The sequence below is a fragment of the Alnus glutinosa genome, chromosome 4 (genome assembly GCF_958979055.1).
Source record: "Alnus glutinosa chromosome 4, dhAlnGlut1.1, whole genome shotgun sequence".
Lineage (NCBI taxonomy): Eukaryota > Viridiplantae > Streptophyta > Magnoliopsida > Fagales > Betulaceae > Alnus > Alnus glutinosa.
In genome coordinates this window covers 8,987,898-9,003,351 of record NC_084889.1, presented here as the reverse complement: position 1 = coordinate 9,003,351, position 15,454 = coordinate 8,987,898, and the positions used below count along the sequence as shown (strand labels likewise).

At 36.2% G+C, this 15,454-nt stretch overlaps 1 protein-coding gene across 2 annotated transcripts; it reads right to left on the bottom strand.

The window, feature by feature from the left end:
• Nucleotides 1-517: 517 nt before the first annotated feature.
• Nucleotides 518-13,686, bottom strand: LOC133866644 (uncharacterized). 2 transcript variants are annotated; one of them, XM_062303238.1, is made up of 17 exons: nucleotides 13,402-13,684; nucleotides 13,264-13,306; nucleotides 12,648-12,769; nucleotides 9,930-10,037; nucleotides 9,399-9,543; nucleotides 9,227-9,318; nucleotides 8,038-8,131; nucleotides 7,429-7,900; nucleotides 7,051-7,193; nucleotides 6,481-6,860; nucleotides 5,547-5,714; nucleotides 4,181-4,471; nucleotides 3,470-3,889; nucleotides 3,339-3,383; nucleotides 3,181-3,266; nucleotides 1,986-2,082; nucleotides 518-1,060 (listed from the first exon to the last, which is right to left on the bottom strand). In XM_062303238.1, the coding sequence occupies exons 1-17, from the start codon at nucleotides 13,579-13,581 to the stop codon at nucleotides 983-985; spliced, it is 2,964 nt and encodes a 987-aa protein (XP_062159222.1). In that variant the 5' UTR covers nucleotides 13,582-13,684; the 3' UTR covers nucleotides 518-982. The 2 variants fall into 2 exon arrangements, 1 of the variants encoding a protein (XP_062159222.1); XR_009899902.1 differs by lacking the exon at nucleotides 518-1,060 and having other exon boundaries at nucleotides 2,028-2,082; nucleotides 3,475-3,889; nucleotides 13,402-13,686.
• Nucleotides 13,687-15,454: the final 1,768 nt, after the last annotated feature.

The window sequence follows — 15,454 nt, the reverse complement described above, 5'->3', positions numbered from 1 at the left end:
AAGGATTGTTTTTCTTCAAATTGGATCGGAGGAACTGTTCCTTCAACCCAATCTTTGGGCTTGTTTGGCAAGGGAGAGAAAATTCTCCATCTCCCTCTTTACTTTTCTCAAAAACAATCGACTTCAAAACATTTTAACTTTATATCACATCAATAATTTTTTATTATTATTTAAATAAAAAAAAATTCACTATAATACAAGATTTTTTATTTTTTCATTCAAATTCTTTTTACTTTATATTACATCTATCACTTTTTACTACTACCCCCAACTCACACGCCCTTACCAAACAAGGCGCAAAAAAAATGTCTTTGGTCCATTTTACACATGAAAAGCATTTACTTTTTTAAAAATAGCAAGGACATAATTGGAAAAAATTTTATTAAAAAAACTTGTATCTCTTCCAACTTTGTCCTTGCTATCTTAAAAACTTGTCATTCTCACATGCAAAATGAACAAGTGGCATATTTATAAATCGGATCGGAAGAAGAACCCAGTTTGAATGACAACTCTGTCCTAAAAGAAATAGCACATTCATTGCAACAGTAGCTTTGACACTCCACAATGTCCACATCAATAATATTAATTACAACATGGAGCGCATTCTACAAACATTAATACATCAAATATTTTTTTCAACCTAATTCTATGAGATGCTGCTTCGCAAGCTGCATAAATCAGAGAAATGTTTTACCAACTCAAAACACAAGTAGATACAAAGCATACGCTAGTTATCTTAGCCTCAGCTTGGCAAGTTTGCTTCTTTTCTCCCCTTTATGCACTTCAGCAAGATTAGGAAGTCGTGCAAGACAAGAAATGCATCTCTTGCACTAGCTCAAAACAACCTCAATTTGCCATAAAACATTCCAACAGTACAGGTTCTCTACTACCGCCATCAAAATGGAAGCTCTTCTAGTACTTCAAGCCAAGCTACTTCCTGTTCGTACTCTACCGCCATCAAAATGGAGGCTCTTCTAGTACTTCAAGCCAAGCTACTTCGTGTTCGTACTCTGTCTATAAGCATTTGCCTGCCTGACAAATCTTCTTCATAACCAACAACCTGCAAGTGAAAAATTTAAGGGTTAAGTACCAACACACCAAAAAGATTCTTTTTTTTTTTCTCTGCTATAAATTTAAGGGTTAAGTACTCTTAAGATCCTTGAGTTTTCACAACTTTATTTTTTAGTCCTTAAGTTTCAATTTGCATTACAGATGGTACCTTAATTTTAGGAAAAAACCGAATTGGTACCTCGGTTAAGTTTTCCGTCCAAAAATTAACGGTTCACCACGTGTCAACGTCTGAGGTAGAGGTTGACACGTGGCACTACATAAAAAAATTAAAAATCTTTAAAAATTAATTAAAAAATATTAAAAGTTTTAAAAAATATATTAAAAATTAAAAAAATAAAAACACAAGGGGGTGGGTGGCTCAGCCACCCCCTTGGCCGGTCTGGGGTGGCCGAACCACCCGCCATGGGATGGTTTGGCCACCCCTTGACAAAAAAAAAAAAAAAATTAAGAACGGTTTTGGCCCTTGGGGGTGGTTCAGTCACCCCCAAGGGCCAAACCCTCCAAATTTTGTTTTTTCCGTTTTGCCATTGAGGTAGCCTAACCACCCCCGTGGCCAAAATGGGGGTGGCCAAGGGGATGATTGAGCCATCCCTTTTTTTTTAAAAAAAAAAAAAAATCATTTTCTTTATTTTTTAATAAATTTTTAAAGATTTTTAATTTTTTTATATAGTGCCACGTGTCAACCTCTTAACACGTAGCAAACCGTTAGTTTTTTTACGAAAAACTTAACCGAAGTATCAATTCGGTCTTTTCCTAAATTGAGGTACTATCTGTGATGCAATTTGAAACTCAAGGACTAAAAAATAAAGTTGTGAAAACTCAGGGACTAAAAAGGTGTTTAACCCTAAATTTAAACACATTAGGTAACAATAATGCAAAAAACCATTGAACTCCAGATGAGTAATTGCTGAAACCTGAGAGTCCGTTTGTGTTTCACTAAAACCATCATATATTCCTGCACCTGCACCTGCACCTCCAGAAGGATTGCTGATGTCATCATTTTTCCCAGTCCTGAAAGATACATAACCTCAATGCCTGAGTCAAAAGAAGAGGAGAAACAAACTGCAGACTCCAGAATGTATGGTATAGGAAGGGTCATTTTCTTTTTACAGAGATTTGGTTTCTAAAGACATTTCTAAATTTCAGAATGCAACTCCTAGAAATTAGAATAACCATTTATTTAAAAAATGTTTGCCTTTAGAAGTTGGAAAATGGTCAGTAACGACAAGAAACAAGTCTGGGGATTCAAAACCATATTAGATGACAACTGCAAATATGAGGACAAGTCAGATCGTCAAGATCAATTATTAGGTAGCAGCACAACTTCCAGTTACCACCCTCTATAAAATATACAACTGAAGGAAGGAAACTGATGATACATCAAAACCAATGATCACATGAACACCAATGGTAAGGGACCAAACCAGTTTTCCAAAGGACATACACGAGATGAAACTGACGTATACATTAATTGAAATACTAAAATAGAGATTCCACATAAGCATACACAGTAACATGAACAGTAAAACCAAACTTCAGCTCAGAAGAGGATCCAATATGTACTCGGAGCACTTTATGACCCCAAAAAATATAAGTTTTATCAAGACCGCTAATCAAAGTGAGGAATTTTACTAGTAAATCTCAATGCTTTTCTTTACAAACTAGATGAGACAGCACATAGGAAGGAAACTAATACTTACATAAAATTTCAAGCTCAATTATAAGAAAATATTGAGAAAGACATGAAATATTATAAAATATTAAACAAATATTATAATAGGTTTCTTATCAAAAAAAAAAACTTAACTCAGAAAGATTTACCCGGTGTAATTGCTGGCACACTTTCCCTATTACAAATTCTTTCGTTTTTTCTTTCTTTCTTTTTCTTCTTTTGAAAGGGGGGGGGGGGGGGGGGGGGGGGGGGGGCGGCTACGAAGTATATGGTAAGGCATCACCAGAAAGAAAAGAACACATCTAGCTACTTTGGGGGCCCTAATAGCAAATCTGAGAACAGCACTTATCTCATTTTCATTCTTTTATGATAGTAAAACAAAAGCACTAATTCAATAAAATCTCAATAACCAAGATTAGGATTCTCAGTGAGGTCACCTGTTTAACCAGCGTTTAGATAACCCAATACCAGAGTGAGCATCTGCATGGTCTTGACCAAGGATTGAATAATCAGATGCAAAAAGCTGTTATATCATCAAGGATTAAAACCGATTTGACATTGACAGTAATAAAGCATGATCAAAATATGAGGATACACTTTTATCACACCCAGTCCTTCCTGGTGACTTCTGTTCGTGAATCTTATAAACAAAACAGGCAGCAAAATAAGTCAACCAATAAACTTGATGATCAACAAAGATGTAAAAGAATCATCACTATGTTGTACCTTACTTGTCTGCTCCAACAAGTCCTCAATAGCAGCAGCAACATCAGGAACAGCATGAGAAACTTCTACATTATCTCTCGATATGTTGTCTCCAGTGGAATTCATATTGTAGATAGGATCACTTAAATGTACAGCAGAGGAAGGCAGACCCTTTTGGTCATCATCTTCCAAAAGCCTTGCCTTCTTGTTGCAAACACTTGATTGTCTGGGCTCGCCCTTAAAGCTGTCATTCCTACTAACATTACATTGAGTTGGTATGTTTCTTAGGTCTTGCTGTTGACTAGGAAACTGCGAGGAACCATCTCCAGATATCATCTGCATGGCTTGTGTAGGAAACTGACTCATGGTGCACAATCCTGCCTCTCGGTCTTGAACAGTAACTTCTTTTGGGCAAAATGGGTCTAGAGCAACAACTTCATTCTGCAGAAGAATACAAACAGTATGCAAACAGATCATAATTTCATCAGTTCCAAGAACACAGCACGCTCATGCACATGTTTGTGCACCCACCAAGCAGGACACACATACAAACTATCACCCCCATAGGCAGTACTCCCAAAGTTACAGCACTATTCTGCCAAGATCCTCAGAGAGAATGGTCTAGCTACCCTAGATGTTCAATATCTACCCCCCCGTGTAAAAGCAGGCATGGAACACACGCACACGCTCAACATAAAGATATACACACACACAGAGAATATCAGAACATACCTGCCTGATACACTCATATATCCACTCGGATCTAATTGAGCATATCCCCCATTTACAAGCAGCGTCATACTTTGGTCCATTGGCGAATTTACATATTAAATGGGTGACCCTTTTAGTCAGTTTTTCCACAAATTTAGCTCCAAGAACAAAACACAAGTTTCTTAATAGCAGTCTATCTTTCTCCTCATATTGTGAAACACAGAATCGGAATCTCTCAAACCCAGGCAAGGGAATCCGGCAGGGAAGTGGAGAATAGAGAATGTGACTGCCAACATCCAGCAAGCATCCATCCTTCAATACAGTTGTTATAATCCCATCAGCACTTGTCAGTAAGACGGTATTAGAAGACATCAAAAGAAATAAGATGATATTTTGAACTCTAGCTACCTTTTCCAATTTACTAACAAATTAAGGTTATCAAGTTGAAGGGGGAAAAAATAGAAAGGCAGCAGAAGACAGCAACAGCAGCAACAAAATATTCAGTGGGTAAGATCAGTCAACTTAACTATTAATTAATTCTAAACTAGTATTTAGGACAACAGGTAAGCTTACGGCAGAAATTATCTTATGAATGACCAAAAACTTAAAGAAGGTTTTGTAATGAGTGTGTAGTCTTGTTGCATAACCAAAAGGAGGAACAAAAAAAAATATCTGAATGCCAATCAATGTTAACATGATTATACAAAACACACATATATTCTATGATTTTTCTAATTTTCCAGGAAAAAAGAGAAAAGAAAAGAAACTGCATCGACGATTTTTATCCATTTTGTTTTTGCAAAAAGTGGAGAGAAAAGAAAGGAAGATAAAATTTCTTTCGTGAACTCGTAATTCATGTTGAAACTTTGCATCCAAAAAAATCATTTTAAGTTCTCTGTCCACATCACTCGTTAGATAAAAAATTTCATCAAACCTGGGACAATTATTTTTTCTTTTTTCTTTTTTACCTAAAACCACCCCACATCCAAACTTTTCTCTCTGCAATTAATAAACCAAACAAAAAGTTGTGAAAATCCTTATTTCTCCTCTCCTTCCCACCAAATAAAGTAATGAACACACTGATTAGTAGATCATGGATGCAGATACATTTCTTACATTCCATATCTGGAAACTCCATATCGGAGTTTACTGATCTAAAGCTTTGTCAAATTTATGATTCTCTAGCATTGGATGGCTAAAAAAAGCTAGTAGATTTTTTTTTTTTTTTTTTTTCATCAAGCAAGTAGTAGATGTTGATAGAGAAAAAGATGCATATGCGTATCAGTCAAGCATACCTCTAAACAAGAAAAGATCCAGTGACTTGATACACATAAAGCCAGTAGTAGATGTTGATAGACAGACGAATATACACATCAGTCAAGCATACCTCTAAACAAGACCGGATCCAGTGACTTGATACACACACAGTTTGGGAAGCATCATCAGGCATGGGTACCACACCATGACATTCAATGGAGAAATGCACATTTTGTTTCACATGATCATCAACCACCTTTCCTCCTCCTTGAAATACCCATTGAACAATTTCAGCTCTCTGGGAGAGGAGATCACAGCTAACAGTTAAAACTTATTTGAATATATGTAGAAAATTCCTTGCCACAGAACTGAAAAAAAGAAGGTAACAAAGGAATCAAGCAAAAAACACAGATTCATGAGAACCAGAAACATTTAGCAAAAGCCATAACTGCATGCTAGAAAATGCAAAAATAAGCAATCAAGTTCTCAAAGATAACCCAGCAAATACTGTGTTCTAAAAGGTTATTAACATATCCATAAAAGCTTTCAGTGTTCAAACCTATGTCTAGAATCTCATTTGATGTTCCATAATGCCAACTTGAAACATACATATATATATATATATATATATATATATATATGCGTACATGTATATGTATTGATGTGTTACCAACATCCTTGATACAACCAAATATTGAGAATATTAAAAAGTTCATTTCAAGTCGGTGGGTACAGAAGCTTAACAAAAACCCAATTCTCAACTATAAAATAAATTTGTATCCTACACTTAATCAAAGGGTTCTTGACATGGAAAACAGAGGCCTTTAGTTTTAGGCAGATTAGCAAGTTCAGATTTGACATTCTGGGTCCTACTCATAATGCACAAATTATCTTTAGCAACATTTTATGAAAACAAATTTCTAGATTTATTAAAAAAAAAATCCACAATTTGACATTTAAAACCAGAGACACATGGAAACATAAAGTGATGATAATTATGCAAAGGCCATGGTTCTTGTAGTGCAAAATCATGCCTTTCAAAGAATGAAATTTAACAAACTTACCCTATCTTCAGGAAAGGATTTTGAAAAGCGAAACACTTTCCCCTTGAATACACTTGATGGCTTCCCGTCTTTAACAATGGAGTCGTGTTGCATGTTCTGTCGACCTTTATCTTTATCCTTCAATTGACTATCATTTTTATCATTAACAACAGGAAGTTGACTTTGCTCAGACAACCTTGTCATTGATTTAAGAGAACCGCCTACATTCATGTTCATTTCTGACCTCTCTTCTCTATTTTTCTCCACTGAAGGCAACCCGATTCCAGAGTATCTACTCCCCAGTAAGTGATCAGATGACATGCTTAGATGAACATTGGAGTTTTTACTTTGGTTTAAACTTGCCATTCCATTCACTGCTCCTTTTGTGGCATAGACAGCATCTATGTGATTAGAATTTACAAATTAAGATAAAATACTCAAAAGCATATTGATGACAACAACCAACCAAACTACATAAAGAAATAATAAATAGCACAAATATCAACTTAAGTCCAACTTGAAGTAGGATACAAAATTTAAAGTGTACACACACCACACAAACTAAGAGTTTTCATGTAGTAATAAGCAAACCTTTGGGAAGCAGTAGATCATAGGCAATGTGTCTCTGAAGAACAGGGATTTCTTTCTTTTCGCAATCACAATCTTCTAGCCAGGTGGTTTTAACCACATAAATGACACCCAAAGCTGCAAGGCTCCTTACCTCCTTTTTTTCTCTGAGAAAGTGCAAAGATAAACTTAGTACAACCAAGGGATGGAAGATAGTTCCCCAAATCACCTAGCATAATTGAGACCCAATGTGAATAAAAGAAACTTAAGGTAAATGTCATAAGTCACCATAATTGCTAAAACATGAAGAATATTACTAGCAAGTCACGGCAGAGAATTGCATAAAGAGCCAAAAAGAAACTCATAATAATCTTTTTGCACAAAAGAATCAGAAGAACTTACATCTCTGAAGGAGACCCAACTACTATGTGTGTCAATTTATCATTGAACGACATATACCGGGATCCCCCACCTCTGCGCACCATATTGACCAGTTTACGCATTTCAGAAACTTCCAAGCCAACAAGTAATATTCTACACTCCGACAAATACAGATCATTGTCTTCTGATTGAGAATCATCAGCAACAGAACCATCAAGGCATGTTTCAGATTTGGGCTGCACAGAGGGTGTTTCGGAATCCCCCTCTTTAGCAAAGATAGGAGGATACATAGTTGCAGAAGATATGTTCTGAGATTGAGTGGCTTCTAAATCTGAATCCCCAAACCCAGTGCAGGTAGCAGGTAGCATATTTAAATCTGTAGCTGCCGAGGATTGCACCGATTGTGAATTTCCAATGCCCTTCTCTAGGCTATGCTTCACTGTCAAAGTTACAGAACCGCCCTGAACAGGATAGGAATCCTCGTTTAAACATGCTATTCATCCAACAAATAAGTTCAAGGTCAGATATAATGCATAAAACCCTTGACAAAGAGGTCTGGACAATAAACTTTAGTATGCTGGGAATTCAAAAGCACCAGAAGTTATAACATCTCATGAAAGAGAGTATTACCTCTTCTAGCAATGGATTGATCAAACCATTTCCGAGTTACAATATGAATGTGGCCCCATCGCCGGGCAACCTTGTATTTGTCACCTTCAGGAGCTTAGGCACTAGTCAAGAATGCAAATGCATATAGACAAACTATAACGAAGAATCCCAAAATTCAAAGAGTGACAGGTGCGGATAAGGAGACGTTGAAAAAACAGTTTACCATGACAAGGACAAGGTCACCAGCTGAGCAAGATAGAAGCATCATATGCTGTAGGGGTGTGCAAAGAAAACAGTAAACCAATTGAATGAAGCAAACCGAGCCAAATTGAGTATCTTGGTTTTTTAGGTTGATTAGATTGGATCACTTTTAAACATCCAAAAAAAAAAAAAACTGATAGTTTCAATTTGATTAGTGGTTTAACCAATCAAAAACAAACTAAACCAACCGCCAAGACAGAATATAACTATGGTTTTTTTTAATATTGAAAGTTGTCTAATTACCATAGCTTAACTAAAACAGGGGGATGATCTTAAATTTGGAAGCACAAGAATGCAAATACTGCTTAGGCCTTGATTGTTAAGTAAATGGGGCCAAGAGTTTCAGAGTGGCCCAACTCCAGGCCCATGTGGATGAAACCAATTCGACCAAATTTATCACAATCAGTTTGAATTGATTCTATATTAGCTACATTTATTTTTTTCCTGGTTATCACTTCTTTCACATGCGAAGCTGAGATTTTCAAGCAACCTGTCACCTTAAAGAGTGCAAGACAAAGCAACAAAAAATTCCAAATCAAATAATATTTAATACTTCTATTTTAACCATGGACAGTACTCACACAGTCTTGTCAAGAAATTCACTTATGGAGCTAGAATGAAGTATAGAGATAGGGAAGTCTGGAGATACTCTCACTAGTTCAGGAAATATATGTATTTTTATACAACTTGAACCAAAAACGTACAATGATAGAGTATGTAAAAACGAATGTGGCAAATAAATATGGGCTTGCGCCAATGAAGAAACAAATTTCTGATGTCAACCCACAAGGCTGGAACAAAGCTTTGTTAATTAAATTGAGAAATGTACTTCTATAACGTCACTCTGATTACTTATCAATAAAAAAATATAATGCCACGCTGATAGAAACAAATGTTAATGTGATTCAATACCAGTGCATTCCTCTAAAGGAACCATAAAAAAGGATATATCAGAGATCAAATGTGTGCACTTCTTGGTCAGTTCAGCAGAATATTTTCCACCATTTTGTGTGATAAGCCTCTCAATCTCCTTCCGCTCATCTGAGAAAAACAAGCAGACTAGCATCACACAAAGAAATATTGTGTAATAAGCAGCAGCTATAGATAGTTAATATCACAACCTGCTGGAATTCTGGTCACGCAAATTGTCAATCCAGAAAAAGGAAGAACCCTGTATGACTCCTGGGGAACAATACGATGCTCATTCCAGCATTGGTGTAACCACTGAATAGTAACAATTGGTTTCTTTAGGATATTTAAAGCCCACTGCAACAGGTACAAATTATTAAACATATTAGCGATTGCATCCCACTAAAGTATGCAATCTACCATACTTGACCCCAATACAAACATTAATTTCTTGAAGAAACTCCTGAGAGATCGATCGCACCGAATACTCTAATGAATAAAATCTAACAGAGTAACAGTGCCACAGAAGAAACCAAACACCTCAAAGTGATAGAAAGGCTTAATTACTATTATTCTTGTTTGGTCTGTAAACTGCACCAAAATCTCATCACATAATTTCACTCTTTTGAGTGACATACAAGCCACAGTCAAAATTTAGAACATTTTATCATTTGACTTGGCCAATCAGTTTTAGATTCCTGTAAAGTACCAAAATGAATGGAACACATCTTCATGTACTAAACCTTGTATTTTGCAGCCAAAACATTCTTCACGAAGACAAAGCTAACATCCAAAGATGCTTTAGGAAGCAACACTCCCCCCATTGCTGTTACTAACTTCTCTATCTTAACCTGAGAGAGAGAGAGAGAGAGAGAGAGAGTGGTCTTTCAGTGTAAGTAACTGAAAAATGAAGAAAATCAGGCATGCAGGATACTAAGTACGACTATACTAAATTGAAAATGAAATAATCGACAACATTTTAAGTGAATGAATGTCAAAATATTGTAACAATGATTGAAAAAGTCAAAAAGGTAACAAGTGAGATGGACAGCACACTTTATTAAAAAAATTACATCACGCCAATTGAAAATGCAGAGTTAACACAGCAATTAAGATTATATGATGGTAATTCATTTGGTACTCATTCCAAAAGACGATATCATAATTTAATCTATCAATCTGCCAAAAAAAAAAATTATTCTTTTTTTTTTGGGAGGAGGCTAGGAATAAAATTCTGTTAAAATATGGAAAGAGACAATGTAGAAGCCAGAGCATCACCAAACATTCATGCCTCAGGAAGAAGATGAAAATTGTTTTCAAAAATGAAGTAAGACAAACCAACCTCAATAATCAAAAAGATGAAAGAGTTATTTGCTAAGACCTAAGACCACCCCCCAGTGATTCCATAGATTGCTTAAGTGCAGTTGTAATGCACCCTTTTAGAATAGTAGGGCTACCTCTGACATAGAGTCATTAGGTAATTTCTTCAAATTACTTACGCAGACATGCCATAAGCACGATACCTTTTCATCACCATGAAACTAAATGCCAGCAATTTGACAACATCCCAGTGCAATGTAACACTTGAACCCTTGCTATGGTTGTCAATGTTATACCTAACATAAATCGTCGGCAACACTCACTATGCCTCACAGGTTACACACATCTTGAACAAGGTATACTAGGTTCTCCTAAGACTGTCTATCCTGTATCTTCCAAACTCAAGGTTCAACTTGCTCTATCCGATAATGTGGCTTGGTTGAGGAACATATGAAGCAACGGTGCTGATAGCATTCAGGACATGATATTCATCACATTCATGCATAATATTTTGGATTCTAGAATGAAGCTTACTTTCATGGAGGCTGGTGGCTGGAGGACTGTAATGCCCTTAAAGTGGGACTAATGAGGTAGGTTAAACAAGTAACCCTGCAAGTTGGGAGAATGCCAAACAGATTTAAGAGATTACCGAAAGTAACTTTAGAGGAATCCTTTAGGTGGCCAGTTTTTGAGTCTCTGATGATGCAAAATTAATCTCAAAAAGGTGATGCTCAAAAGACCATGTGATCATCCAACAAGGTAAAAGATCAGACCATGACTATCTAATGAAGGCATTGTTCTGTCAAGCGCAACCAGCGAGTGGTGGAAAACCCTAATTCTGGTGTTCTCTTCTCTGTCATTTTATTTTATTTTATTTTTGCTGCTACTAAACGACAAGGGCCTTACCTGTTTTGACCAACGTTGAACGACTTGCCGTTTTGCTCAACGCTATACAACATGTTGTTTTGGACACGGCTATACAACTTGTCATTAGCCATCACAACCAAAATGACATGTTGTTTTTCTCCCCAATCAAAACCGCCAGCCAAAGATCGCACCGCCGCCGCTGAATACTTCAATTTTTTTTTTTCTCAAAAAAAAAAAACCCAGAAACAGCCAAAGAACTAAACAATACTATCGATTGATTGATTCAACAAAAAGAACCCAAATCTCACTTCTCATCCGTGTATCTCTTCCGCTGCTCCCCAGTCGCACTTGACATAACACCCCAAGGAGAAAACACTCAATCAATCATCAACCTACACAGGAGCCACGGTTGCACTTGAAAGAGCCATGGCTGAAGAGTTTGGCTCTATGATGACGTCAAAATCCATACGGTTGACACCAACGACCATATGACACAATGTTTCTCTGTGTTTTTCTATATTGGGTGCAAGGATTCGATTTGCTCCAACACCAAGTTGTGGTATTCCAAAAAACAAGAGGAAAAAAAAAAGGTTTACAGAAGGGAAAAGAATCAAAGAAGAGAACGCAAAATTAGGGTTCTCTTCCTACTCACGTATTATTTATAATTGCCACACATTGTAAAAGTTCATAAATGCCCTTCAATATTATAATAATAATAAATTAACATAAAATAACACATCAACAAGCATTTCATAAGTTGCTCTAGAAGGCATTAGAAATTGTAGAACAAAACCACAACAATGTTTATCTCACATTAAATGTGGTCCACCAGACAGTACTGTAACCATCATTGTATCCGAACTTTCCAGCATTAAGATACGTTTCAGACATGGATGATTAACATAAATGATTTTCACAACATATCATAAGATTCCCTTTCTTGAAAATCCACACTTTCATTAACTATTTCTAAACTTTTCAAAACGTTAATTTGTTTTGACTAAAACTTGTCTATCAATCAGAACAGTGCCATTGCTAATACAAATGTCATGGGCAAGATGAAGCTAACTCATTTGACAGCTTTAATTATATCCTCCAATTGGGAAAGCCCAGAGAGACAGAGATACAAAGCTTAAATTTCCTGACGTTCCCCACCTTGAATTTCATAATCAATAGACCTTTTTGTGAGTAAAAAGGTCATGTTATGGGTACCACTTTTCTAGCAGTTATAAATAGAAAGTTAGAAATTCATACACGTAACATAAGCACAGTACCTTTTCATCTGCCTCAAAACCAGATGCAAGTACTTTGACACCATCCATTGCAAGGCAACAAGTGAACCCTTGTTTAGGCAAAGCTCTATGCTCTTTTGCACAGGAAAGAACACACTGAGGACCTGCCCAACACGCAAATGAACTTCAAAGTCTGTGCCCCTTTTCGTAGCAATAAATCAAACCAATAACCCGAGCATACAAAACCACAACAGAAATCTTTACACAGAGTAGCAGCACATAGTTTATGATCCAAACAACTGAAACAACATGTTTCAACTTAATGGTCCATTTCGGCATGCCCTAATACGTTCCAAAATCACAATCCAGTTAACTGGGCCGATGAGCACAAAAGGAAGGTCTTTAAACTATCATCAAATCTAAAGCCTCTGTTTGTTTTTCTAAATAATTGAGAAAGAAATGACAACAATAAACTTCCTTCCACAAATAACACAACCCATTTCTGTCCTCTCCAATAACCAGTCTAGTGGGTCAAATTGTGATTCTGTAGCAAAAATCTCAGACCAAATTCAGAAACATTTTCCTACAAAGATCTCACAAATCAAAAACCCATAATTACAGAAACACACAAGCACACACAAATGCGAAACTAGCATACCAAGTAAATTGCAGCCTTTGGCTCTAAGATCTTCAAATTTCTCCTGCAGCAAACGAGAATCCAATCCCACAAATCAGGAATTGAACTCAAAACCTCAAGCAAAAACATTTTCTTAAAAAAAATTGCAATGAAGAATACGTGATCGGGGGAAGAGATGATGTGGTAATCATCGGGACCCGAGCGCGAGGGGTCGCAGCAGAGGAAAACCTCGGCGCCGTTCTGCTTGAGCGCGTCGTGAAGCTTGTCGAAGACTTCAGGCGGCACCAGCTTCCGCGACATGAACACGTTCGCCCCTTTGAACGCCTTCGCCTTCATCATCTTCTGCTCTCACTCTCTGAGAGAAAGATTGAGTTTGGTTAGAAATGGGATTTCTCAAATTTTTCCAGATTGGAGGGCAAGGGTTTTGTGTGGAGTTGGGGAGGGTATAGAAGGAAAAATGAAATAAAAACGCGGGAAAGGGAGTTTACGGTGATCTGGTGTATCTGATGTTCGTCCTTTGTGATGGAGCTTCATGCGTATGGGCCGTTCGATGTATCTGGTGTCCCGGCAGTGATGCTCTCACGAATCGGTTGTTGGAGATTCCAGATTTGGTCCGGACAAATAAATGGATGTTTGACACAGTGAGAAAATGTTAAGGTTATCAAATTTCTTGCTGAGAGATGAGAGCTCAATCATTAAAAAATATCAAAACAATTAATAATAAATAAATAAAAAAAAAGCTTCGTGTACTAATATATTAGCTTTACATCAATTTTAGTACTCATCAATTTTGGCATTTCTTGTACCGAAACCCATCTTAGCCCAAAAATTGGTTATGAGAGTTGTAAATGCAGGCTAATTGAAAATCAACAATTGAATCTATAAAATTCACGTCTTATAGATTTAACGGAGGATTAGAACACTTCTTATTACGGAAATGGACAAAAAATATGCAAGAAAATAAAACTAAATATTTTTCGATTTTCATGACGACACAAAAAAACAAAAAAAAAAAAGAAAAGAAAAAGAAAAAAAGATTGCAATTAGTGATTTAACGGACATAATATTTCTTCAAAATGGGTTAAAATAAGTTTATCCAAACGGGTCTCTAAAATTATTAAGAGTGAATCTCCTTTTCTTTCTTTGTGGGGTCAAGGAGATTTGCTTGGTTGGGTTCTTTGGTTGCTTATTCCATTTCTTTCATTGGGGAACAAAATCAATAGAGAGAAGTTTCAAGAGAAAGAAGAAAAGTAGCAGCAGCTTACTTGTGGACAATAGGGAAGAGGTCCCATGCTTACTTTTTAACATTATTAGGAATGAATATGATTCACACTCCACTAACTCATCATATATGTACCAATATATGTGATGCATAAAATTTACATGATTAATCAAGAATGAGAGATTTCTTCAAAGAAGAAAAACAATAATGCCAATAATGCTTGAAGAAATACAATAATGCCAATAATGCTTTTTGACTTGGAAGCTATATGTGGATAACTTTGCGAAACACGTTTAAATGACACGTTGCAGTTTTAGAGACTTGCTTTTAAAACATGAAAACAGTGCAAAAATTAACCCTAAAATCTTTTTACAGTACATCTCTGTATTGTATCGGATGGGTCTAAGCATTTATACAACTTATTCCTCAGTAAGATCAGCCTGTGTTACTTTTCAAAAATTAACCCCAAAATATTTTCATAATACATTTCTGCATTATACCAGGGGAAATGCTAAAAATCCTCCCTTCATCCCCCCTTTGTCTACCTCTTTTGCTTAAAAAAATTAATTTTAAGCAAAAGGGTGTCTCTGATGTCACATTAGAGACACATTTTTATTTAAAATCAATTTTTTTATTGTAAATGGAGGATGAAGGGTGGATGAGGGGTGCATGTGTAGCACCCCGTCTTTGAATGCTCCACTTTTTTTACTACTTGCTAGGACGTACATTTGTTCTATGATGAACAGCATTTAATTGACGTGAAAGCTCCTTGGTGCTTGTCGTTCTTCTTTCTTTTTAAAAAAAAAAAAAAAAAATCAATATAATATAAAAATTTCCAAACACACAAAGGCTATGATAGAACGAGACACTTCCATTAAAAATCCTTTTTGGCCTTGAGCATTAACGAAGTTAAAAGCCGATGGTTGAACTGCCAAAGAGTCTAAAAAATACATTCAATTTTTCATGCCACTTGCTTGAAGGCAAACACTA

Coding starts and splice junctions, on each gene's coding strand:
- LOC133866644 (XM_062303238.1), bottom strand. CDS start 13,581: ATGATGAAGGCGAAGGCGTTCAAAGGGGCGAACGTGTTCATGTCGCGG. Junction 9,319..9,398: donor CGTGACCAGAATTCCAGCAG/GTTGTGATATTA, acceptor TGTTTTTCTCAG/ATGAGCGGAAGGAGATTGAG. Junction 2,083..3,180: donor TCTAAACGCTGGTTAAACAG/GTGACCTCACTG, acceptor TGTATCTTTCAG/GACTGGGAAAAATGATGACA.